We start from the raw sequence: 25107 nt of genomic DNA, 5'->3' as shown, positions 1-25107 counted from the left end.
CCGTCAGGCTATGAAAGGGGGAATAGATCGCATCAATACTATCATAGTAATAGTTAACTCCATAATCTACAAGAGATTACAATCATAACCTATGCCAAGTACTACATGATGCACACACTGTCAACATTACATCATGGAGGAGGAATAGAGTACTTTAATAACATCACTAGAGTAGCACATAGATGATACACAACAACCTAATAGAATTCAAGATGCTTAGAGATCATATGGTTTTACTTTTCTGTCGGGTGATTCATGTTGAAACTTTGTGCGACCCATGAGATGTAATAAGGTGGTGTGCATCAGATTAATGCAAACCCTCATGGGAAATTTCTAAGGACACAATAAGAATTCATTCAAATGCTATAACTAACCCTATTTATACAAAGTCATGCATATCTAAATATCTTGCAATGATATATAACTTGAGATAACATGTCTAACTCCATAAAATATTGTAGATTATAACTCACAATATGACAATTTGTTTTGGAACCATGGGGTACGTACCAAGGCTTCTTAATGATCCAACACCTTAAGTATGTTGTCCACTTTGTAGTAACTTTGAATGAGATAGCTCATAGCTACAAGCCTATTAACAATACATATCTAGGGTGAATCTTTTGCCTTCTCTACAAGAGCTTTCGAACTCCTCTGGTATCATTCCTTGCATACCCCATTCATTACCATGGTATACCCAAGGTCTCAAATTGAACCCCCTCTCCAATGATCTCTTGAAGTATAGCATAAGCCAAAACAAAAAATTGCAATTACGAGTCTAATTATAAATGGTTAGTATCCACTTATATTTGGTTTTACTCCTATTTCGATCATCTCAACCCCATACCTGGAATACTTATGCTTTCTTTTCTTGGAAAAGGGACTTCGAGATAATGCCCAACTAGATGAAGAGGTACACTTTGCCGCGCCGCCTACCTCACGTTCTCACATGGCTTGGCATATGTGATGAAAGGACATGCATCCTCTTATGACTTAAATGCCATCCCAACTTTAGGAACAATTGGAGATGTGATATTAGTATATCCACCTGCATTCAAAGTTCAAAGGTACACTAACTGTCCATATCTAATTCACGTCAAAAAATTTAATGTGACACTACATGATTCAGTTTGATACATGTGCTTGGGATGCTATAATAGCTGAAGCGGATACAACCAAGGTCGATGAATTGTTTATTGTTGAAGATGTTGAAGCCGAGGTAGATGACCCTCGAATCATCCTTTCACTTGCCACACGAGTATAGTTGTCCATGGCGGTATCCTCGCTAGAAGGGACGCGTGCGCCATGACCGGCTCATCATCAGAGGAGGTTGATAGATTGCCGTGCTCACGAGAAGCATCATTAATTGGACAGGGATGGTGCAAAGGAAGGAATTGTGTGCCCACGACCATGTCAGGACCGGCAAAGGTGCGCATTGTTGCTGCGGCGTCGTCTATGTACTAGAATGCATAGGTTGGTGCCGGCGTCGTGATCATGGCGTTGTTTTCTTCCCGACACCAGGCATGTGGCGGAGACGACACAGAAGCTCACGAAAATTGATCACGGATCGTATCCCTAATTTAGCGTTCTTTTAAAATCATATATATATTAAAACCATCAGCAAGCCGCCTCATTAAAAACCTTCCAGGCCCCTTAGGTACACTGGAATGAAAAGAGTGCGTAAGAAACTTGCTGACTCCGAGTTACACAAGAATTACATCGTTCAAGATCTTGTCCAGGAGGAAACTAGGGGGTTCATCGACCCAATTACAAGAACTATAATTAATAATGCTATAGCGAGCTAATTCATGTGCAACTTGGTTTGCCTCCCTTGGACAATGTTGAAACTCCACACTTCCAATGGTAGATGCTAGATCTACACAATGTGCAAAGACAGCAGACGATTCACTCCACCACATTGCCTCCCCCGAGAGGGCTTCGATAGTTTCCAAAGAATCAGATTCAGCAATAATTCTGTTACATCCCATACTTTCAGCTAAGCACAATCCCTCTTTCATTGCCATAGCCTCTGCTAGAGCCACCGACGAGACACATGGGATAACCACATTTGAGGCAGCAATAAAGTTTCCATTATAATCCCTAAGAATTACTCCCGCTGCACCAGATAACGAATCAGCTTGGAATGTCGCATCCACATTCAGTTTCACAAAGCGAGAGCTCGGTCTAGACTATTTAATAGTTCTCAGGTTAGCCATACTCTGATTAGCTTTGGCTGCGTACGCCGTAAATACCCAAAATCGATAACTTGCATTTGTACATAGGTGGGACATCCTCATTATGTGTACGCCTCCTACGCATCCACCAAAGGTACCAGCAAGTCACCAAGATAGATTCCTTGAAATTGATCACGCTTATCCCTGGGAACGTGTTAGACTCTAGCTGTAGAAGATGCTCCAGCATTGTAGAACCTGCTCTATCCACCACCATGGCCTCATCAATAATTTCGGAAATACCGAGAGCCCTCCACAACGGTACCGCAGGAAGACACTAAAATAAAAAGATGTCTGATATCTTCAGGTCCTTGATTACATATTGGACATTCACCCGAGTTCCCAATATGGCGGTTAGCCAAAATACTTTTTAAGGGAATGATTCCATGTAGAGCTCTCCATACAAAAATCTTCACTTTGCTAGGTATTTTTAGTTTCCATAGGGTACTCCATATAGGATTAGTTGCAGACCCTCCAGGGAGCGCAAGAAGATTACCTCTCGCTCCAAATTGATGTCTCCACTGGCTATGATATCCTGATTTTAATGTATATTGTCCATGTTGGGTATGCGACCAAGCAATGAAATCAGTAAACCCATTATTATTCAGAGGCATCCGAAGAATCCGTTCCACATCACAAGTGTTAAAGAGCATTCTAAGCAGACTTTCATCCCAAGAACCACTATCAGCATCAATTAAATCGCTCACCCTGGAATAGACAATGGGACCACGGGGTGTGGTCACCCTTCTGTCCACGCTCGATGGAATCCATGGGCCAGTCCAAATATTGACAGTTTCACCATTACCAATACGCCATATATAACCCCTTTTAAAGGTAGCTAAGCCAGCAAAACAATGCTCTGCCATGTAAATAAAGAACCTGCTTTTGGCCCCGCTTTCAGGACATCACCATGAGGGTAGTATTTAGCTCTAAGAACCTTGTCACATAAAGAATCTGGGTCCTTGATAAGCCTCCATACTTGTTTAGCCAGCATTGCAAGGTTGAAAGAATGAAAATCTCTAAATCCCATACCTCCCTCCTTTTTAGGATAACAAAGTTTCCACCAGGCATACCAATGCATTTTATTACTGTTGTCATCATCCCCCACCAGAAACTGGAAATAGCATCCATCATCTTCTTGCATACTCCTTTTGGAATTTGGAATACAGACATAGCAAAAACCGGGATAACCTGAGCTATAGCTTTTAGTATGATTTCTTTCGCCCCAATAGAAAGGAGCTTCTCTTTCCACCCAGATATCCTCTGAATAATCCTTTCCATAAAGTGTAAAAAACAGTAGCTTCTGTCCGCCCCAACCAAGGCCCGTAAGCCCAAATATTTATCAGACAGGGCCTCTGTATCAATATGTAAGGCCTCACAAATCTCTGCACGCAAAATGACGCGAGTATTCGAAGAAAAGAAAATGCTCAACTTTGCCAGACTCACCAATTGTCCAGAATTTGCACAATAGGAATCAAGAACCAACTGTAAGGAAGTTGCATTGGTCATATCAGCTTTCATGAGAATTAGAGAATCGTCAGCAAATAAGAGGTGTGAAACTGATGGTGCATTTCTGCACACCCGAACCCCATCAATACCACCAACTTCTTGTTCATACAGTATGAGACTTGAAAGTCCTTCCGCACACAAAAGGAACAAATAAGGGGAGAGAGGGTCACCTTGACGGAGCCCTCTGGAAGGTAGAAACATCTCAATATCCTCAGAATTAAATCTCACTTGGTATCTCACAGAATGAACACAAGCCATCATCAGCACAATCCACTGTTCTGCAAAGCCCAACTTTCTCATCATATTTTCGAGGAAGATCCATTCAACGCGGTCATAAGCCTTGTGCAAGTCCAACTTCATAGCACAAGTCCCGTTCACCCCCGTTCTTTTATTCTTAATAGCATGAATGCTCTCATATGCCACAAGAACATTATCTGTGATAAGCCGTTCAGGGACAAAGGTGCTATGCATAGGGCTAATAATATCAGGAAAAATAATTTTGAGCCTAGAAGCCAACATTTTTGAGATAATCTTGTAAATAACGTTGCAGAGACTAATGGGGCGAAATTGAGTCACCAGCTCAGGGTCATCGATCTTTGGGATAAGAACGACAGAAGTATCGTTCCAACCTTCAGGAATAACTCCAGAATTTAAGGCTTGCAAAATTTCTAATGTGATTTCCTCTCCACATACATCCCAGTTTTTTTATAGAACACCGCATGAATACCATCCGGCCCATGAGCTTTAAAATCACCAATAGAGAATATAGCCTTTTCCACTTCATCAACAGAGAAGGGTTTCAGCAGTTCATCATTCATTTGTTGAGACACTTTATTCTGAATTTTCTCCAAAAAAGCCAGGTCTGTTCATGAACTTCTGAAGTAAACAGATTAGAGAAGTATTAAAAAATCAAAGGTTTCAGAGACTCCGTACCTTCAACCCAAGCACCACTATCGTTTTTTAATTTCTTGATGAAGTTCTTTACGCCGAGCAGAAGCAAAGTTATGGAAAAAAGAGGTGTTGCGATCGCCTAGGGCCAACCAATTCGCTTGAGAACGCTGAAGCCAATGAATCTCATCCGGTTCTAACAGTAACTCAATAAGTTCAGCTAACTCCTTTGCCTTTGCCTCACTTTCATCCGAGATTGCACCAGTAACCGCTTTTTCAAACTCCCTTTACGCTTGCCTAAGCCATTTCTTCGGTTTTTTGAGAATTGATCTGTCCCACACGTGGAGGGCTTCATGCAAATGACCTAGCTTGCCCAGCACCCCAGCTCCCGGATTGGCCACGACCAAAACGCTTCGGCCTAGATCGGCCATGGTCCTCTACCTGGTGGTACTCAGTATCAACAAGGATTGTTCTGTGATCAGAATGAGCATACTCCAGGTTATGAACAATTGCATTCGGGAAAAGATTAGACCATGCCATATTGCCAACAGCTCTGTCCAAACGCTGCCTCATCCGCCCTCTTTTCCACGTGAATAGTTTCCCAGAGTATCCAAGATCAACCAAACCGCAATCGCCCAACGAATCCCTGAAGGCTTTCATCATATGTTGAGGGCGAGGATTACCCCCTTGTTTTCCGTGAGGGAAAAGAATCTCATTAAAATCTCCAAGGACTAACCAAGGCAAATTATGTTGTCCATTAAGTTATCTAAGCTTGTCCCAAGACCTGTGTCTATCTTGCCATTTTGGTTCCCCATAGAATCCAGTGAACCGCCACACAGAATTACCTCCACCAATGATTTTAACATCAATATACTTGGGAGCTGAAAATAACTGTTGGACTGAAATCTCTCTCTTCAAAGCAAAAGCACACCACCACTCCTGGATGTAGTTGAGTTGCAGATTTTGAAGTCCATATTCATGCGTCTCCTTAAATATTCAACAGGAAAATCATCTAGGTGAGTTTCAGAAAGGAACATCACATCGAGATCATATCTCTTCCGAATATCCGAAAGAGCTCGAACTGTCGGGTCGTTCCCCAAACCCTGACAGTTCATACCGAATATTTTCATTGCGACCGGACGGAACCCTCAAGAGATCCCGTCGATCCTAGTGAAGGGGAGTCAGCTCCGTCCTTCTTCGTTCTTTTGTTACGCTCAGTATCCTTTGCACCAACAATAATAGTATTTTGGTCCTTGTCATCAGTCAACATAGCTCCATATTCCATGCCAGTAGCATCTGCAATTTCATGCCCAGTTTCCATATCCTCTTTATCATTCATATCTAAATTTCTCTTAACAGCTGTGTTTACCAGATTATGTTTATCCATATCCATATCATTCTTTTTCCCTGGACTTGTTGCTGTATCAAGAAGATCCAGATCAGTAGATTTAGAATCATTGATTCCCTTTGCCTTATGCCGCCATGGAATTAGGGAACGTTCGCGCCGCCAGTTCCAAATCGTCCGCCCTCAGGTCCATCCCAGACACGACCACCACGGCCTCCACGTCGGACGCGGCTTGCCTGTGCCCGTCGTGTGCGACGATCGGTGCGACCAGGCCGTTTCAATCCATCGAACGGCTTTAAATCATGTACACCCAGCGCTGGCTTTTGTTTGCAAAAAGAAAAAAACCATTGATACGACTCCTTCCGTATCCTCCGTGATACTTGCATATCCTCATTAAAACTGTCCCGAAAACTGGGCACCAAATAGGAGACAATCCCATCGCGCGGGAATACATCCACAAAACATACACCTGCGCGCCAAAACTAATCTGGCGGTAATGCAAATAGAAAAGGGTGCTGAAAAGATCTATAGAGCATAAACACAGTAATCAACAAGGCTCAACAAGGGTAATGCATATGCAATTTCCCCTCTCCAACTGAACAGCGTCTCACACCTTGATGGCTTCTTCAAGGACTGGTGATGGTCAATTGCATGGAAATTCTGCCGTCCCTGATGGTGATGAATCTCAGGCGCCAATAGTAAGAAATCTCACTACATTCTTCTTTAAGAATCTCTCCAATTTCTTCTTTTTGAACAGATTGTGCAAGTACTTCCCATCCTGTAATGCATAAGTTCAGTTTTGATTACCGGTCATCTAATTAAAGATCGGTAGACTTCTGAATTATCAAACCATTTATTAGATACTGAAGAAGAAGAAAAACAAAAAGGAATATACTACACATGCTACACTTATCTGATAATACATTATAACACTGGACATCTGTGACATCTGTTGTGGCGCCGACAAACCCATCAATCAAGAGATCGTTCAGATAGCCACATTTTTGTATTGATTAAGCTTGAAATTTATTATTATAGGATGTGGAAGAAACTGCAGCAGGTCACAGTAATGCAAGGGTACCAAAGGTTGGCATGCAATTTCTATCAGAAGAGGAAGCTTATTCTTTTAACAATAAGTATGCTGAAACTATTGGTTTTAGCATACGAAGAAGCAGTGGCCATAAAGTGAAGAACTCTTGTACAATGCAACAACGTACATTTACATGCTCTCGTCAAGGTATAGACTATACATTTATTTTTATGATTGCAATCATTTTTTAACGCACTGAGAAATTGCTACAACTTATAGGCTACCGTGGCGATGATAAAAGGGAGGACACATTCAGCTATAGTAGGCCTGAAACACGATGTGGATGTACTGCCCGTATGAAGATAAGCCTTAGAAATGGCTTTTATGATGTGTATGAATTTGAGGCGTCACATAACCATATTCTTGCCCCTGGAACCATGACCCACTTTTTGAGATCTCAGAGAAAAGTAACAGAAGCACAAATAGCGAACGCAGAGGTTGCAAAGTCTGTAGGCATTTCAAATAAAGCGACAATAGATATGATGGCCAAAGAAGCAGGTGGAATTGAAAACCTTGGTTGTACACGTGAAGATATAAAAAATCGATTGTACTCAAAGAGAACAATACAAGCAAAGGAAGGTGACACAGGGGGAGTGTTAGAATACATGGAGAAGAAGGTGTCAGAAGATGTCGATTTCTTCTATTCAATTCAAGTAGATGAGGATGATTTGATAACCAATATTTTTTGGTCTGACTCCAAAATGGTCTCAGACTATGCGATGTTTGGTGATGTTATATGTTTTGACACCACATACAGGAAACTAGATGATGGGCGTCCATTTGGTTTGATTGTTGGTGTAAATAATCACAAGAAAACAATTGTCTTTGGTGCTGCACTTCTCTATGATGAAACCGCTGAAAGTTTTGGTTGGCTTTTTAGAACTTTTTTGAAAGTTATGTCGGGAAAATATCCACGGACAATTCTGACCGATGAAGATGCAGCAATGGCAAAGGCAATCAGAGAAGTCCTAGTTTATACTATACATAGACTTTGTGTCTGGCATATGAATCAAAATGCTTGCAAGCACCTTGGTGGAGTTATTAAAGATTATAAGAAGTTTAATGTTGACTTTCAACATTGTATCTATGCTCTGAATTTAAAGTTGTGATTTAAACTTTGATGAAATTGACTTTCAACTTTGTTGCGCAGGGCCAACCGGCAAGTCACAACTATGCTCTGAATTCCTATTTAACACATCACAACTATGCTCTGAATCCAACACTGCAAGGGACCATTGGCATTGGAAACTCTAGCTCGGTGACCGGACAAAACCATGTCTTTCTCCATCAACAGAAGCCAACATGATAAATTTGTAATATAGAGTTCTATCTCATGATTTTTTGACTTGTAAGTTGATAAAGTCCCTATTCTTGCAATGGGATTTTTCGCATCTATTTCATGAAATTGTGTAATATGAGTATTGGTACGAAGAATTATGGAGTTGTAAGTTCTAACTAGACACTAATAATAAGTGTTGACGCAAGCAAGCTCAACAATTCTTTTTCAATTAGAACAGAACAGAGGACAACGGTTGTCTTCTCCAACAAATCACATCATGACTCAATTGATTAAGCACATCTCTCATACATGCCGTGAGACCAGCTCAAGGATTCAATTTCAATTAGAACATAAATAAGAGAAGCAATCACACAGAGTCCAAAATCTACTTACCTCGAGGTATCCTTGAGATTGCAGCAAGAGACGAGGCAAGCGACGAGCTCCTCCTAGCGGCTCCGTCGTCTGCGGTAACTCCTCGGTCCAGGGACTGGACGCCAAGGCTCCGCGGCGCCTCACCCCCCTCCTCGCCGCCTCGACGAGTCCGACCACCGCTAACCCCTGGTCGGCCCCTTCTCCCGCGCCGCCGTCTGGTCAGACCACCTAGCCACCGGCATCCGTGATGCGCAAGGGGATGCGGTTGCCGGGAGCGCGCCGTCGCCGGAGGAACAAGGACGCGGTCCGTCCAGGTCGATGCTCCAGCTCCACAGCGCTGACCTTGAGGTGGACGGCGGAGCAGGGAGATACTTCAATGGGTTGGGCTAGAGGGATGGGAGCACGGCCTCAGCTCTCGACGGACGGCTCGCCATCTGCTGCTGGTCCGCTGCTCTTCAAGCTCTAGTTCAGACAGGGGGAGGACGAAGAAGGGGAAAAGAAGCAGCGTATACAGAAACGTACACGGTACAGGGATACGGAAGGAGGTGTGTCGTACTATCGTTTTTCTTTTTGCAAACAAAAGCCAGCGCTGGGTGTGCATGATTTAAAGCCGTTCGATTGATTGAAACGGCCTGGTCGCACCGATCGTCGCACACGACGGGCACAGGCAAGCCGCGTCCCTCCACGTCGGTCTCCTCGAGCAATCTCTAATTTAGCGTTGATTGTTAGCGTTGATTCATATTAATTGACTTCAATATGGATGTATCTAGAATTAAAATATGTCTAGATACATCCATATTAGAGTCAATTAATATGAACCGGAGGGACTACCAAAACTGATCGCGTAGAGTTCTGTCTTTCCTTACTATAAACCGGTATGTATCAGATGCACCGTATAGAACTAGTATGAGACGATGGGCTTTGAGATTAGTGATTGAAGTTGAGGTGTCAAAATCTAAGAGGGGGCCTCAAGAGACGGAGCATGCAGCCCGACCCTAGAATTTGTTTTCTCCATGCCGTGTAATCTCAATTAGAGGGAGTAAAATCTCTTTTAGCTAGCGCTCTCTCTCTCTCTCTTAGCTAGGTCCGTGCTTAGCCATCCGGACAATCAGATAGCTAGCATGCGCTCGCTCTTAACTAGCAATAGGGGCGACAACAATCGATGTGATGAATGTAAATTGTTACACAAGTCTTCTATTTTTTGTGTTTGCAAAGCATAAGGAAATTGCTTGTCCGTTCTTTAAATTTTGGTACAAGGGCTTTCTGATGAAAATAGGATTTTCTTTGATGCTACAAAGAGATTTTCTTTTAATGTTGGGTAGGTTGACCAATTTTGTTGGAAAGGCTTTTTGGGACGCTGGCAAAAAGGCAATGAAAAATGATTTTTTTCCTTACACATATGAACTTTAATGATATTGGATAGGTTGGCGAGTTTTTTTGGAAAATATTTTCGTGTGTGTTGGCAAAGAGGTGACGCAAAATGATAAATTATGTTAATGCTACATAAGGATTTTCATAATGTTGGATATGTTGTTTAGTTTTGTTGGAAAGGATTTTGGGTATGTTAGCAGAATGTGCTAAAAAATGAGAAATTATTTTTATGCTACATACCAACTTTTATAATGTTGGTGAATTTTGTTAGTTTTTTTAAATATGTTGGCAAAAAATGATGCAAAATAAGTTTTTCTTTTATGCTACATACAAATTTTCAAATTGTTGAATACATTGGCAAATTGTGTTGGATACTTTAGTGCAAGTGTGCAACCTTTTGGATTATGGTAGATTGCTGAGCAATGTGGCCATGCATGTCCCCTAGCTTGTGAGAAAGTTTCACCAAAACCAAAAACAGAAAGCATCTCGCATAAAACGAACGACGTCTCGCATCACCCGAACCGATCGCATCCGAGAGCTCTCAATCCGGCTGATTCGCACACAGGGATCAGCCGGCTGATTGCTAGTGTTGGCCTTTAAATAAACCATTTGGTAATAGCATCATTTTAAAAAGTATAGATCCTAGAGTGTGGCATTTTGTAGCTCTGGCTACATGGATGCCGTTTTTTTCAAAAAATTGAAAATGGTATTTTATAGTTTCAAAAAATTAGGAATTTTTTTTCTGTAGGTAGATAATGATGTACTCTACGACTGTGAAAAAAAGAAATATGAAAGGCTCATTATTTTGGTATGTGCAAAATTGAAAAATCCATAGATCTGAAAACGTGAAAGTACATATTTTAAAACCTCCAACATTTGTCAGGATTTGTAACTTTTGTGTAGCATCTAATATAACGTATTTCATCCTGAAAATTTGCACAGTGGTAGAGTACATCATTGACTACATTCAGATTTGCTTTCAGATTTTCTGAAACCTTAAATGTTGAATTCGAATATTATAAAAAAATGACATGTGTAGCTCGGGCTATACTTTGAGTTTCCCATACATATATCCTAGCACATACATTTTTAAGTTCAGGGTAACTTACTGGCCATAAAGCCCACGGCATCTAATTAACTTATTATGGGCTACCACGAATAACAATCTGATATGGACCATTCTTTACAACCCATCTAGGCCCAGCCCAACTCTGCCCTAGGGGACGGCTCGACGCCACCATAAAAGCCCTTGCCGGCTTGGCCTCTAGGGTTTCTTCTCAGCCATCTTCGCTTCGCCTCGCCCGGATAGGTACGCCACCCGCCGCCACCTCCCTATCTCGCCCCTCTACCGCCGCCGTTCTCAGCTCCGCTCTTCTTCACTGCGGGTAGCCGGCTTTGAGTTCTTACGGCTTTCTCGATCTGTACGATAGGCCGGATCTGCTCCTTGTGCTTGAAGTTCCCGTGCATCTTCCTAGTGTTCGTCCCGTTGTTCGTAGCAGTAGTTATTTCCCCGGTGTTCTGTTTCGTAGGGCGTCTTCTTTGCGCGTTAGCTTGCCGATACGTTTGTAGTGCACATGTGTAGGAGATGCTTATCTTTTCCGTTAGATTGTTATGGTCGTAGATTTGGACCTGAAGAGGCTTGTCTAGGCTTACGGGGTCTCTATGTCAACGGTTCATGACAAATTGAATTACTGCCTAGTTTCTAATTACTGTTATCTGTTGATTTACTAGGCTCACGAAATGTTGCTATTTGCACTTAGGATTATCCGTAGAAGTGCCTTACTTACTTTTGTTTCATACCTTGGAAAGGAGTTTCGTTTAACACAGAGCACTTGTATACTACATTTTTTTTTTGTCTTATTTTAAAAATATTTCGTCTCTTTTACCCATCTGAAATCACTGCTTATTTTTTCGTGCAGTTCAAGAAGCTGTCCTGAGAAGTTCAAATGGCTCCCAAAGGTAAGCTTATAACATTGCTGTATTCTGAAGGTTACACTCTTGCTGAAAATGCTGATGCTACCATGTGAGGTGCTTTAGATTGTATTTCTTGTGTAGTTATTCGTTTGCTTTGCATTTGGTCGTATCATGGTCTAACTTCTTGATTGATAAAGTTATCTGCAATTACGATGATTGAATGTAGTTGGTACTATTTGGTGCTATGCAAATAGTTTGTTCTCTTACATGTTTAGAACCGATTAATTTTGATGCATACTTTTTTTTGCCAAATGGATTGCTATAGTAATAGTATGCTCTGAAAATTGAAAAGTCTAGGGATACACTGCACTTGTTTGCACCATAACATATGCCTGAATTGTCCCATAGGATATATGCACATACTTCAAAATTTCCTTAAAGTATGTAATACTTGTACAAAGCTGTTAGCTGATTATTTTGTTTATTTGTTTCTAGCTGCTGTTGCGAAGAAGGGCGATGCCAAGGCCCAAGCCGTGAAGGTTGCCAAGGCTGTGAAGTCTGGGTCAATCAAGAAGACGGCGAAGAAGATCCGCACGTCTGTGACGTTTCACCGCCCCAGGACCCTGAAGAAGGCCAGAGACCCCAAGTACCCAAGAGTCAGCACTCCTGGAAGGAACAAGCTTGATCAGTACCAGATCCTTAAGTACCCACTCACCACTGAGTCTGCAATGAAGAAGATCGAGGACAACAACACTCTTGTCTTCATCGTTGACCTGAAGGCAGACAAGAAGAAGATCAAGGCTGCGGTCAAGAAGATGTACGACATCCAGGCCAAGAAGGTCAACACCCTGATCAGGTTAGAATCTTGCTTCTGTGTCCATCCATTTAACATCTTCATCTGCTTGTGCAATGCAGTGAAGTTACCAAACTTGTAATCTTGCAGGCCTGATGGCAAGAAGAAGGCTTACGTGAAGCTGACGCCAGACTACGATGCTCTTGACGTTGCCAACAAGATTGGCATCATCTAAGTGCGAGGATCCTGCAGTAGGCGCCTGTGTCCTGGTTTCTTATGTTATCCGAGTTTTGTAGTTGTTACTTAGCAAAGGGCCTCAGTGGCTCCATTGCCCACCATATCGCTGCACACTTATATGAATTTGATGCAATCCAAGTGACCTATGTTGTGCTGATTTGAGTTTCGTGTTTGATCATCCTCATTTGCTGGTTTTATAATCCTTACCCTTGGCTTAAATTTTTGTCATTCTGGGTGCAAACTTGCCCATTGTTTTGTTTTGCTTAGTAGGGCTATGTGATTTCTATAATTACTTGTTGTTACCTTTTTTGTCACTCTACGATCAAATAGATTGTTCAGAGAGCGTTGCACAGGAGGGAAGAAACTTTAAGGGTAGCCTACCAACCAAAACATGAAACGAGCGACGATATAGTACGGAGCATCTTTTTTTTTCTTCTTCTGAATTTTTGTGTTGTCAGAAGTTCCAATGATGCATCGTCCAGCGGATCATATCCTACCTCAGATTTGCGGAAGAGGCTGAAATTCTCGGGAGAGCCTGTGTTGTAAACATATGGGAGATAACGACACTTGATTTGATAAGCTTGCAGCACTTAGGTTATGAATCAGCCTGACTGAACTGATCCCTGGAGAGAACGAACTGAACTTAAACCTCTCTGGCTCTCTCAGCGCCTGTTTAACTGTTGGACTATATAAAATATGATAAATTTCACGAAGCTCAATTTATGTGTAATACCACGGCCAAAGCCAACTCTTGGCCAAGTCGTGGCGCGCACATCTTTCCCATGCCGTCGCTTGTCGGCCCTCGGCACACTCCGTAGGATGCGCGTGTTTGGTCTATGATAAAAAAAGAGTGAATCCGCTATTTGGCCCTAGTTTTGGCCCCTAGTTGTGCAATTGTGTGCAGTTGTGAGTCCAATTTTTGAGGATAAACAGTGGGAGAGTTTCTCTCTATAGCAGAAGAAAGGCCGACCGAGCCATAAAGGCCACACGCACCCAACTCGATATGTCACTTGATTTGATAAGCTCGCAGCACTTTGCTTGATGAATCAGCCTTACTGAACTGATCCTTGGAGAGAACGAACTGAACTTAAACCTCTCTCAGCGCCTAAGGGCATGAACAATGGTTGATAAGACTGTCTTATCTTAATCCCGTCACGTAATCTAGATAGAACAATAAAATATGATGTACAATGTACTATTTTTAGTTTTATCTCTAGTAATGAGACATCCCTAAATATATGGTGAGAGAGATTGTGCTAAGAGATGATCTCTTAGTGATCTCTTAGCTAAGAGAAGACAAACCTCTTTTTTCTATTTCTCACTCCTCCACATCATCAGTTATCCTAGGTGGCAGTGCTAAGATATAACCATTGTACATGCCCTAATTAATCTGATAAAATTACACTATGCTCAATTTATGTGTAATGCCACGGTATTGCCACCGTCGTGTCTTCTGTCGCCAAAGCAACTCTCGGCAAGCCGTGGAGCCATGCCGTTCGGCCCTCGGCACACTCTGCGCGTGTTGCCTCACGGAGCCACGGGCCACAGCTGGGTTTGGTCTATGATAAAAGAAAGGGTGAATGCCCTTTTTGCCCCCAGTTGTGCAGTTGTGAGTCCAATTTTTTTAGGATAAACAGTGGAAGAGGTCCAAATTCATTTTGAATTAGTAAGTGTATGTAAGATTTCTCTCTCTAGAATACGCCTTGGAATAATTACCATATTCTATAGCACAAGAAAGGCCAACCAAGCCATAAAGGCCACAACTTCACGCACCCAACTCGATATATCGCCAAGCGTCTTACACCACATCCTCTAGAAACGACCCAATTATAACGACTCGCCTTGCCTAACATCCTACCATAAGTGGTGAGGAGATGGAGCACGGAGCCTCTGAACCGTGTCGCGAACCAAACAAGAGACTACCGTAGCACGATTGTGACTTCAAGGCCACCTAGACCAACACACCTCCCCTCCTTGTCCCGTGGATCGTACGTAGGGTTTCCCAGCACTGGCGGAAAGGAAGGCACGGTTGGGAGAAAGACCATGCCTTCAGGAAGGAAGCGGCGCTCGCATGCGTCAGGTGGTCCGCATCGGATGACACCGAGCAAGGCTTTTACTCTAGTCCTTCAGCACGACACCAATGCTGCCAAAACTGGGGAGACGAGGGACAAAGATGCAATCGCGAGCTTGAACCATTAGAGAGGCAAGAAGCCGCATAGACCTCACCATCGAAGAAGAGGAGCGCTAGCCACCATTATTGCCGCCAGCCAACATGAGCTCGGGAGAGGAGCCTCCTGCATGCTAGCTGGCCCCACAATTGCCACAACACGCCAGAGCTGGAGCTCCCCAGTCTGTCACCACAACCCAAAGCCGCAACTCGCACATGCCAAGTTAGGCTCAGATTGAGTCCAGTCGCCATAAGTGACCACATGCAGCGCGCAACAACCTCCACCACATACCCTTCGCTGCTCCACGTGCCCTCCATGTGCCTCCACATGCCGCCGCGCCGCCAAGGACCACCACCGCCGCGCTTGCCACGACCCTCACGACGAGGCAACACGAGAGAGATGGACACCGCCTCCATCTACGGCGGCATGAGCTTTGCCCTGCCGCGTCCTCAGACGGAGGCGAAGGTGAGAGAGGAGGTGAGGGGGTCGTCCGACGGCGCTAGGGTTTGCCCCTCTGGTGCAACCCAAGCGGGGGCGACAAGTGAATAAGAGGGCGTGTTCTCAATAGTACCGAGATAAAAAAGGAATTACAGGGCTCTTAGCCAATCTTGAAATGGGCTAAGCTATGAAGATACAAATTCTTTCATCCAAAGAAAGCTTGTTGATTCTTGATTATTTTTTGTTATTTCTGGCAATCCATGAACTCCAAGAGGCTAAATAATGATTCGCATAATAGATGGCACATTAAGAGTGATTTTTTTACGAAACATAGTACATATGCAAATGCTTACGTGTGAAATTTTTAAATGCTTCTAAAAGAGACAGAGCTCTTCACTTACGTGGACACACAAAATCGCGGCACATTGCAGAAAAGGGGTATCCCAAACCAGATGATAGCGAGTTCCCTCCTGGTTGCAACAATTGTGGGATGGCAGGGCAAACCTTTTCCGCCAGAAAAGATTTATGGTAAAGTCTACCATGCAGCAATAACCATCAGAAGTTCTTGAGGTTAGGCTTACATGAAATTTTCCATACCATTGAAAATGAGGAGGGGCATGTTTAAACCCAGCTAAAACTTTATAGGCCTTTTCTAATGAACTAAATTGGGAGCCCCCGAGAATCTGATCATACATCCAAATTGCCTTCTTGAATTCTTCCTTTTGCCGATTACGGAGAGTTTTCCCCTGAAGAAATTCTTAATAAGCATGTCTAGATAAATGAAGCTGAATCAGATCTTCCAGGAACTCATGTCATAATACATTCGCAACAATCATGGTTTTGTTCCAAATAAAGAATTTTTTGACCCCGGTTACCTCATATAGTAGTGAAAATTTGTCCAATCAACCCATTTAAGAAACATTGGACCCTCGGTCTGATGCTTGGCTCCGGTAGATTTCTCGCTACATGGGAGAATATGTGTCACACAAATGCACCAACTATGGGTAGAAACTAGAAAGTAAAATTTACTCTAAATGAAGTTGATATGATAATTTTTTTTAATGGAGACGAAAGTTGTCATCGTGGAACATTGTGTAAACAAACCGTATGCTGGAGCCGGATAGGCAAAAAGATTAGTCAAGGAAAAAGTGGAGACAAAATATATAGCACGGAACGACAAATCAATGTCGTATGAGGTTGGCTATAGTATTTGGATTCTTGTTTGCTCGTTTACCGGGTCAAACTAAATGCCGATCTCATCGCAATAGACGCTGAACCCTCCCCGGCTCCCCCGCACAAGAAAAAGGATTATGCTGATACCCGGCAGTGAGATGCAAGCATATCAGAGTTCACAAATGACAGGCCATGACAAAATTTGCAGGATTGTACTCGTATTATTAACTGTTCGATTGTAAATCTCCAAACAGAAAAAAGATGGTAAGATGATGGATGCATACACTGATACACGTACATGATAGTAAATTCCAAAAAAAAAAACCCACCACATTACGGTGCAAGTTCATAAAACTACCATTATTCGACGAAATCGCAAAAATGCACCGCTTAGTTAGTTCATTTCAATGACTTTAGCCATGCTAAAAAGGTGATGTGGCGCATGTGAGAGATTGCAACCGAAGCAGATATAACTATTATGAGCTTTTTAAAATATTAGAAGGATCCACTTGTCAACTCCTTGCTCTCTCCAGAGGATATCTCCGGAGCCACCCTGTCCTCAGTGTGCTCATCGCCGACCCACAACTCCGGTGTGTTGCTACCACGAATTTTACGTTGACGACTACTGATCGGAGAGGTCGAGATTTACAAGGAGGGGAATTTGGGGAGGAAGAACAAGCGCTAACGGTAGGAGAATCTGTCCCCATCGGCGCCACGCCGAAGGTCTGACAAGGTCCTCCATGCTTTGTGAGGGAAGGTGACCTCGGTGAGGGGAGGAGACGTCAGTGGAGAGGCGAGGCATCGCCACAGCTAAGGGAGATGGTGCCGACCAAGTGTAGTACCGCGGTGAGAGGAGTTGCCATCGATGGTATCCTCGCGTTGCAAGGGAGGCGACTCCGATGGGGAGGGGAGGCAAGGCGACACCAACGAGGAAGGGAGGCGTCGCCGATGGGGAGGAGGTTGGAGACGACGGGAGGGGATGTGAGGTGTGGCACGCCATTGACAAGTTGCCCCCTCATACAATTACAAAAGAACCCCAAATTTGGAAACATCTAATATTTGTATTCTTGACCATGTGTTGACAGTGGGCCACTATTAAAAACCTTGTTACATCGAAATAGGCTTTTGACCTGCTATATTTATATAGAAACCGCACGTTACAACTCAGCACAAGCAAACCCAAAAGAAACAAAAGAAGAAGAAGAGGGAAACTAATGTCAAGAAGGTCGGATCGACGAAAAAGAAGATGTTCCGCAACCGCTGGCCCTCCGGGGAATTCCTGCCACACTCTTAGCACTCTGATGCGCCGCATACCAAGCAACACCTTCAAGAAGGAATGCGATGAAGACAACGTTGTTTCCTAGATGGGTCCTAGGGTTTCCCCCGATACACGTAGGAGCGAGGCGGAGGGCTTCACCCAACACTCTTCAGGAAGGCAGAGCGGCGTCCGCGGGCGTCACCGCATATGTGTCAGCCAAACCGACAATGATTTCTCCCGACCCACAATCCCCGCATCGGACGCTCCATCGTGCCTCACCAAACTTGCCGCCTAACAACGAGTGCCACCACGGCCTTGCAAACATCACCGCTGCCTCATCGTGGCCAACGAAGGATTAGCGGGAAGCGAGATGCGGCTGTGGAGCGGCCACGTGGGAGGCTCGTAAAGCCAGGGTCGCTGCATTGCAGACCGTGCGTCGCCGACCCCACAACCCTCGCCCGCCAGAGTCGACACAACCAAGCACCCAGTGGCGGAGCTAGCTCGAACTTGGAGCCTGGGCAAAGTCTTCATGCATTTTCATTAAGTAGCGTTTGCCCACAAGGTTTCTACTTTAATCATCAATGCATGCTAATATTACAAGGGAGTGCACCAGCTTAGCCCGGGCAGCTACCCGGGCATGCCGGGCCGTGGCTCCGCCACTGCAAGCACCCCTGGGAGGGCACCGCCATGAGCCACCTGGCATCCTAGTAGCCAAAGAGCCACATCCGTCGGCACCCCGCAACGTGGCGTTGCGCCGCTCGAGAAGATACACCGCTGCCGGAACCGCCATTGACCTGTGAGCATTGCCGCCAGCCGAAGAACCCCCCCCCCACTTCCAAACGCGCGGGTAGAAGCAGCTCTACCACTGCGGGCACCGTGCAGGCCTTGCCCGGCGGTTGGGGAGGGGAGGAGGGAGGGCGGTTGGTCGGCTATGGTTTGCGTCGCCCGCCCATCGCCCACGGATAGCGGCATGGAGGGCCGAAACGTTTTCGCTCCGGTCAATGGGGCAACATTTACTACTGGCAAAAATTGGTTTAGTCAGAATCCTTGTTAACACTCCTATATTCAACAATTAGTGCACATTGGAAGGAACCAACTCAATTTCGGTGGATTTTTGTGGTTTCATCGAATTGTTGTGGTTTAGAGCATCTCCAGCCGCGTCCCCCAAACCGTCCCCCAAACCGCGCCGGATTGAGCGTTTGGGGGACGTGTTTCGTTTGTGCCGCGTTTGGGGGACGTCGCTCCCCAGTCGCGTCCCCCAAACCAAATTTTGCAAATTTTAAACTTAAGCGAGATTCATCCAAACTTGCCATATATTACATTCGAACGAAATTTGACTAAATTTAAACTAAACCTAATCTAGAACCACTTGCGGCGGCCGGAGGCGTCGTAGTACTGCTGGAAGTTGTACATGTTGTCGGTGACGACCTCCTGCTTGAAGCGCTCGTCGACGGGTTGGTCGACGGGCTCGTCCTTCACCAAGCCGCTTGGTCCTGCCTCGCCGTCGTCGGAGAGGTCCACCAGCGGCTTGCCGGAGTTGCGGATGGACATGGCGATCGCCGCGTCGAGGTCGCCCCTCCAGGCGTCCTTGTCATTCATGGACGCCAAGAACGCAGCCCGCAGACCTGGGCAGTCCTCGGGGTCGTCGCTGCTGGCGATGAGCCGCTGCTGCCGCTCGTACTCCGCCAGCACCGCCGCCTGCGACGCTTCCTCCGGCTCCTCCTTCACCTCCGGCTTCGGGATGAGGAGGGCGCCGCCGCGCCTCCCTTGCTGCCGCCGGCTGCCGCTGCCGCCACGCCTCGTGTTGACGGGCGTCGCCGGCTCCTCCTTCACCTCCCGTTTGGGGATGGTGTAGGGCGCCGACCGGTAAGACGAGGACGGCGTCAATCGCGCCGGTCCTGAGGAAGAAGAGTGCGAGGAGGACGAGTACGTCGTCCTCCTCGGCTGCCATTGAGGAGATGGCGGCGGTGACGACGGCATCTCCAGCCTTGGAGCGCCGTTGCGGATGCCGCGGATGACATTCTCGAGGGTGCGCCCCGGAACGCCCCAGAACAGGGCGCGACCGTCCTTGTTCCAGCTATTGGGGCCACCGACGAGCCCGTCGGTGCTGTGCATCTCGACGTCGTACTTAGCCTGGAAGTACGTCGTCCACCAGGCGTCGTTGTTGTTGGCCGCCCACGTCGGATCCAACCGCTCCTCGGCGGTGAGTTGAGCCCGACGGGCCTTGATGGCGTCCCTCCATTGGTCCGTGCGCGGCTTCGGCGGCGGCGGAACGCCAATGCCGTTCACGGCCATCTTCCAGCCGCCGCTGCTTGGCAGCCGCATGTCCGGCGGGACTGGATACCGGGCGTTGTACAGCGCCCACGCCTCCGCCACGGTGAGGCTGCCACGGCCGAAGCCGTTCGCCGCGGCGATCTTGCGGGAGGACGAGCTCGACATTTTTGGAGCGGCGAGGAGAAGAACTGGGAGGGGGGAGGCGGCGGCGACGAGATGGTTTGTGAGCGGTGAGAACTGCAGGGCGTCTTTAAACAGCGGCGACATCGGGTGGTTGCACGCAATAACGCCGGCGCGGACGGCCACGCGGCCATGCACGACGAGACGCGTCCCTGCGTCGCCTGGGAAAACAGGGACGCCATTAACGTCGCTTGACCAAAGGTAGGCGACGGGGTTTTAGGCTTCCAAGGCTTCCAAGCCGCTGACGCGTCGGGCCCGCGTCGGTTCGCCTCGCTTTTCGTTGTGTCCGGCGTCCCCGGAGCGTCCCCTGTGGGACGGGGACGGGCTTGGGACGCCGGACACCGTATGGGGGCGCGCCGGACAAAAATAGGCTTTGGGGATGCGGCTGGAACGTTTTTTTTGGTCCGGCGTGTTTCAAATCCCTTTGGGGGACGCTTTGGAGTGGAGATGCTTTTACAATGTTGTCGCTGTAGTGCGAAGTTTTTTTTTTTGGAATTTACTCACTCCGTACATGAAGAAGGGCAAAATTTGTGCAGGCAGAGCAGCTTGCAATTTGCAAACTGACAAACGAGCCTGCACAGATCGCCTCCGCTGCAGGCTGCCCTGGTTTTCTGTTAACTGAACTGTTGTCGATGCCGGCATGGTACTACTATATACAGAACCAAACAGTCGATCAGAAGACGTGACAATATCGGGGCTAGCTAGCGAACCATGGCCAAGCGCCTCGTGCCATGGCTTTTTAATCTTCTCGTCACGCTCTGGACGCTGTGCTGCCAGGCCGCCGGCGCGGACCCGACCACCGGCTTCACCGCCGTCGAGGTCTCGGAGGACCGGTTCAAGCTCCACAAGCCGTACGACCTGCCGCCGGAGCAGCGGTACGAGCTCCGCGACGGCGTGCGGCGGCTCTGGGTCTACTGCGACGACAAGCCCTTCAGCGCTGGCAGCCCCACCAAGCCGCGCGCCGAGATCCTCCTCAACGTAAATCAACTCATTTTCAGCTACCAATTAGTCCCCTGCCTTCTTGGGAATATTTGAGACATGTTACCATTGGATCTTGTTAATCTTCTCTTCTTCCATGCCGGGCTGGAGCAGAGGACGTACAGCTCCGGGGTGTGGCAGTTCGAGGGGTACGGGTACGTGCCGGCCGGCACGACGGGGGTGTCCGTGATGCAGGTGTTCGGCGCGGCCGGACCGCCGCGCAACACGACGCTGATGCTGCACGTCTACGGCGGCCGGCTCGTGTACTACCGCGACGAGACGAAGGTGGTCGACGGCGACATCTACGACCGGTGGTTCAGGCTCAACGTCGTCCACGACGTCGAGGCGTCGGCGCTCACCGTGTTCGTCGACGGCCAGCAGAGGCTGACCGTGCCCGGCTACGGCGGCCACCGACACTACTTCAAGTTCGGGGTGTACACGCAGACAGACCCCTCGCATTACATGGAGTCGCGGTGGAGGGATGTCAAGGTGTACACCAAGACTCCCTACTGAAAGCATACTTCTTCGAGATGCATAATTGCTGGTGATTTTTTCAGATATTTCACGGGAACAGTCCAAAAATTTCAGCATCTATCAGCTGTAATAGTACTGCTCTCTCCGAGATTTATAATAAGTGTCAAGGGTTTAGTTTAAATTTGAGCTAATTTAAATTTAAAGCCCAACATTTATTATGAAAATTGATTTGATTAGCAAGTGAGATGACAGATTTGGATGTAGTGTGATGAGGCATTCAGTGCATGGATTAGTGGATACAGTACATATCTATGTGCTCTGAGAAATGTAAATTGAGACTTAACTTATATCTCAGTTGAATTACATCAATGTGTATTAATGCGAGTCTAGAGAAAGTGTAAACAATAGTAAACACGAATCTTCAAGCAGAAACAAAATCAAACGGTGGAGCACATGACTGAGAAATAAGACGTCTCAGCTAGCTGAAATTTAGCAATTCCGAAATACATTACCTATCCGACCGAATCAGAGTAAAACCCCATTCATTTCTTAACCAGCAAAATACAAGATCAAAACGAATAACGATTAATAATAGTACATACATTTCTTAAACCAAGAATGAGCTCGGTCAAATGCTCCTTAATTCATTCGATCCCCTCCCGCTGTTTTAATAACCGATCCATGTCTTGTGTTGGTGCACCGCATGCATGCATGTATCCCGGCCGGCGCCATTGTTGTTGGTTGCTTTCCTGTGCTTAATTTCTACCTCCTCCTAGTCATGGATGACGGGTTGCCATCGAAGAGCTCGTCGATGATCCCCTCCACGTCCTCTCCGCTGAGCTTTATGTACTTCTCCGTCTGCCTGCCGGCGCTGAACGTCTGCGCGAACCGTCCCAGGAACGACCGGTACGCCGGCACGACCACGGCGGCGATGGACACCCGCAACTCGGACTGCAGCTGCTCGTCGCTCACCACCCACGCGCCCTGTGTCTTGTGGATCTCGTCCATGGCGGAGTTGAACTGCTTGAACCTATCCTTGACCTGCGGCTTCTGCACGTGGCCCTTCACGGTGAGCACGCCGTCGTCGCGGAGCAGCGTCAGCACGCGGTTCCACGTCTCCCTCTGGTAGTTCTTGTGGTACTGCCTCAGGTTGGTGGACTGCTTTCGAGCCCAGGTCTCGCCCAGCATGGCGTTCGTCTCCGGCGATCCCCTGATCTTCTGCAGCATGTACCGCCCGTTGTTCATGAGGAAGATGTTGCTCAGGGCCGGGTCCTTGTACAGCCGCGACTTCCCTTCTAGGTTCGTGTTCAGGAGCTCCATCACGTCCGTCAGCTGCGCCGCGAACGGGTTGTCGCCGCCGTCGTCCCGGCGGCGGTGCTCCCGGAACACCTGCTCCAGCGTGCTGTTGTACTCGCACGTGTACTTGAGGTAGTTCATGACGTAGCGTGTGAGCGGGTGCACGGCTCCGCCCGGGACGGGCTGCTTGCCGGCGTCGGCGCGGATGGAGCTCTCCAGCTCGCAGAAGATGCTGGCCGCCGACTCGCCGATCCGGGAGCGCGCGGCGGCGATCTCGGCTTTGAGGTCGGTCAGAGCGTCGCTGTTGCAGCCGGCGGCGAGCTCGTCGGCGGCGGAGACCGAGAGGAAGGCGTCGATGACGGGGGACGCGTCGCGGATGGACTCGTACATGTCGAGCACCTTGAAGAGCTTCTCGGCCGAGCGCTTGGTCATGGCCACGGCCTCCGTGAAGTTGAGCAGGTTGAGCATGACGCAGCGGGCCAGGTCTGCGAAGATGGCCCTGCCAACGCTGGCGTGGCGGCCGGTGAAGACGTGGGCGCAGAGATCGTGCTCTGTGGTGAAGCCCTTTCTGATGGTGTGCCGGAACGCCTTGATCCACGTCGCGATCTCCGTCTCCAGCGCCTCCCACGTCATCCGCACCACGTCGTCGATGCTGGCCTTGTCGTACCCGAGCGCCCGCAGCGACGCGTCGAACGCGTTCCGGCGCGCCACCAGGAACATCTGCGTGCACTCCGTCACGTACCCGGCGCCCACCATGGTGTCAGCGATGGACCGCAGCCGGTCCACGGTCTCCGGCGGGTACGTCTGCGTGGATTCTGCATGGGCGGAGTGGGCGGCGTTGTCCGGCGGCCGGAGGACGCACCGGTCGGCCTCGTGCCCTCCCTGCTCGAAGGACGCCGGCCGTCTTGCCAGCTTGCAGGTGTCGGCCGCCTTGGGCTCGAGCAGCGCGTGGAACTCGTCCTCGAGGAACGACATGGCATGGTGCAGCACGGCGGTGACCCGGTGCGCGCCAGAGGCGTACTTGGCGCTGGCCTCCGTGTTCTTGGCGAGCACGGACGCGAGCGCTGCGACGCGCGCGATGGCCGCGAGGAGCAACTCGCCGTTGCCGTCGGCCGCCCACTTATCCCGAGCCTTCTCGGACTGCGCGATCTCCTGCTCGACGGCGGCGGCGAACCTCTCGAGCGTGGCCTCCGGGATGCTCACGCCCGCGTCGTGCCCCGCGATGAAGGCATCGATCTCCCCCGACAAGGCGGACACGCCCGGGCCCGGCTCGCCGCTCCCGTCATCATCCTCTTCCTCGCCTTCCTCGTTGATCTGCTCCCAGGTGGCTGCGCCGGCGGGGGCGCCCCTCCGGTCGTGATCGCCATGCCGGAGGGCGCCGAGGGAGAGGTTGCGGTCGACCTCCCGGGTGGCCTTGTTGGAGGTGGCCGAGGAGAAGCTGCTGGACTTGAGGGGTGCCTGGCTCCGGCTGTCCATTGCTCGCCGGGCGCGCGGGGGAGAGGGGGCGGGCAATGGGGGGATCGATCGGCGTCGTCGGTCGTAGTGGTCAATAGTTGTTGGTGGTCCGCGCGCGTGGCTGGGTTGGCATGCAGAGGTGGAGAGAGAATAGAGGAGCAGAACGGAGAGCCAAGGATGGCCGGAGGTTGAGGACAGGGGAGGGTGCTCTCCATTAATCCAGCATTTCTTGTTTGAAAGGGTCTGTCTGTCTTGCTTACCCTAGTTTTAGCTGGCTGTGAACGAGAGGTGCTGCACACCTTGCTCCTATACTATCCTCCTCTATCATCATGACCATGTGGTGATTTACATGTCAACTCGAGGCAGAACATTTTTCATAGATCG

The 25107-nt window shown here is 47.8% G+C and overlaps 3 protein-coding genes across 4 annotated transcripts; 2 read left to right on the top strand and 1 right to left on the bottom strand.

Moving 5' to 3' along the window:
• Nucleotides 1–11354: 11354 nt before the first annotated feature.
• LOC124653771 (60S ribosomal protein L23A) lies at nucleotides 11355–13186 on the top strand. Of its 2 annotated transcripts, none has more exons than XM_047192836.1 (4): nucleotides 11355–11394; nucleotides 12005–12044; nucleotides 12495–12855; nucleotides 12943–13186. In XM_047192836.1, exons 2-4 carry the CDS (start codon nucleotides 12032–12034, stop codon nucleotides 13025–13027), a joined length of 459 nt encoding a protein of 152 aa, XP_047048792.1. In that variant the 5' UTR covers nucleotides 11355–11394; nucleotides 12005–12031; the 3' UTR covers nucleotides 13028–13186. The 2 variants fall into 2 exon arrangements, with proteins under 2 accessions (XP_047048792.1, XP_047048793.1); XM_047192837.1 differs by lacking the exon at nucleotides 11355–11394 and adding an exon at nucleotides 11433–11470.
• Nucleotides 13187–21231: 8045 nt separating this feature from the next.
• Nucleotides 21232–22011, top strand: LOC124652502 (citrate-binding protein-like). Its single transcript, XM_047191516.1, has 2 exons — nucleotides 21232–21498; nucleotides 21613–22011. Exons 1-2 carry the CDS (start codon nucleotides 21232–21234, stop codon nucleotides 22009–22011), a joined length of 666 nt encoding a protein of 221 aa, XP_047047472.1.
• A 723-nt stretch (nucleotides 22012–22734) lies between these two features.
• LOC124652243 lies at nucleotides 22735–24744 on the bottom strand. Its single transcript, XM_047191264.1, has 2 exons — nucleotides 23839–24744; nucleotides 22735–23454 (listed from the first exon to the last, which is right to left on the bottom strand). Exons 1-2 carry the CDS (start codon nucleotides 24742–24744, stop codon nucleotides 22735–22737), a joined length of 1626 nt encoding a protein of 541 aa, XP_047047220.1.
• Between the last annotated feature and the right edge of the window lie 363 nt (nucleotides 24745–25107).

This window comes from Lolium rigidum, chromosome 5, assembly GCF_022539505.1.
Source record: "Lolium rigidum isolate FL_2022 chromosome 5, APGP_CSIRO_Lrig_0.1, whole genome shotgun sequence".
Taxonomy (NCBI): Eukaryota; Viridiplantae; Streptophyta; class Magnoliopsida; order Poales; family Poaceae; genus Lolium; species Lolium rigidum.
This window is presented reverse-complemented; position numbering and strand designations above follow the sequence as displayed.

Coding starts and splice junctions, on each gene's coding strand:
- LOC124652243 (XM_047191264.1), bottom strand. CDS start 24,744: ATGGACAGCCGGAGCCAGGCACCCCTCAAGTCCAGCAGCTTCTCCTCG. Junction 23,455..23,838: donor AGGCGTTCCGGCACACCATC/AGAAAGGGCTTC, acceptor GACGCCGGCAAG/CAGCCCGTCCCGGGCGGAGC.
- LOC124653771 (XM_047192836.1), top strand. Junction 12,856..12,942: donor AAGGTCAACACCCTGATCAG/GTTAGAATCTTG, acceptor GTAATCTTGCAG/GCCTGATGGCAAGAAGAAGG.
- LOC124652502 (XM_047191516.1), top strand. CDS start 21,232: ATGGCCAAGCGCCTCGTGCCATGGCTTTTTAATCTTCTCGTCACGCTC. Junction 21,499..21,612: donor GCGCCGAGATCCTCCTCAAC/GTAAATCAACTC, acceptor GGGCTGGAGCAG/AGGACGTACAGCTCCGGGGT.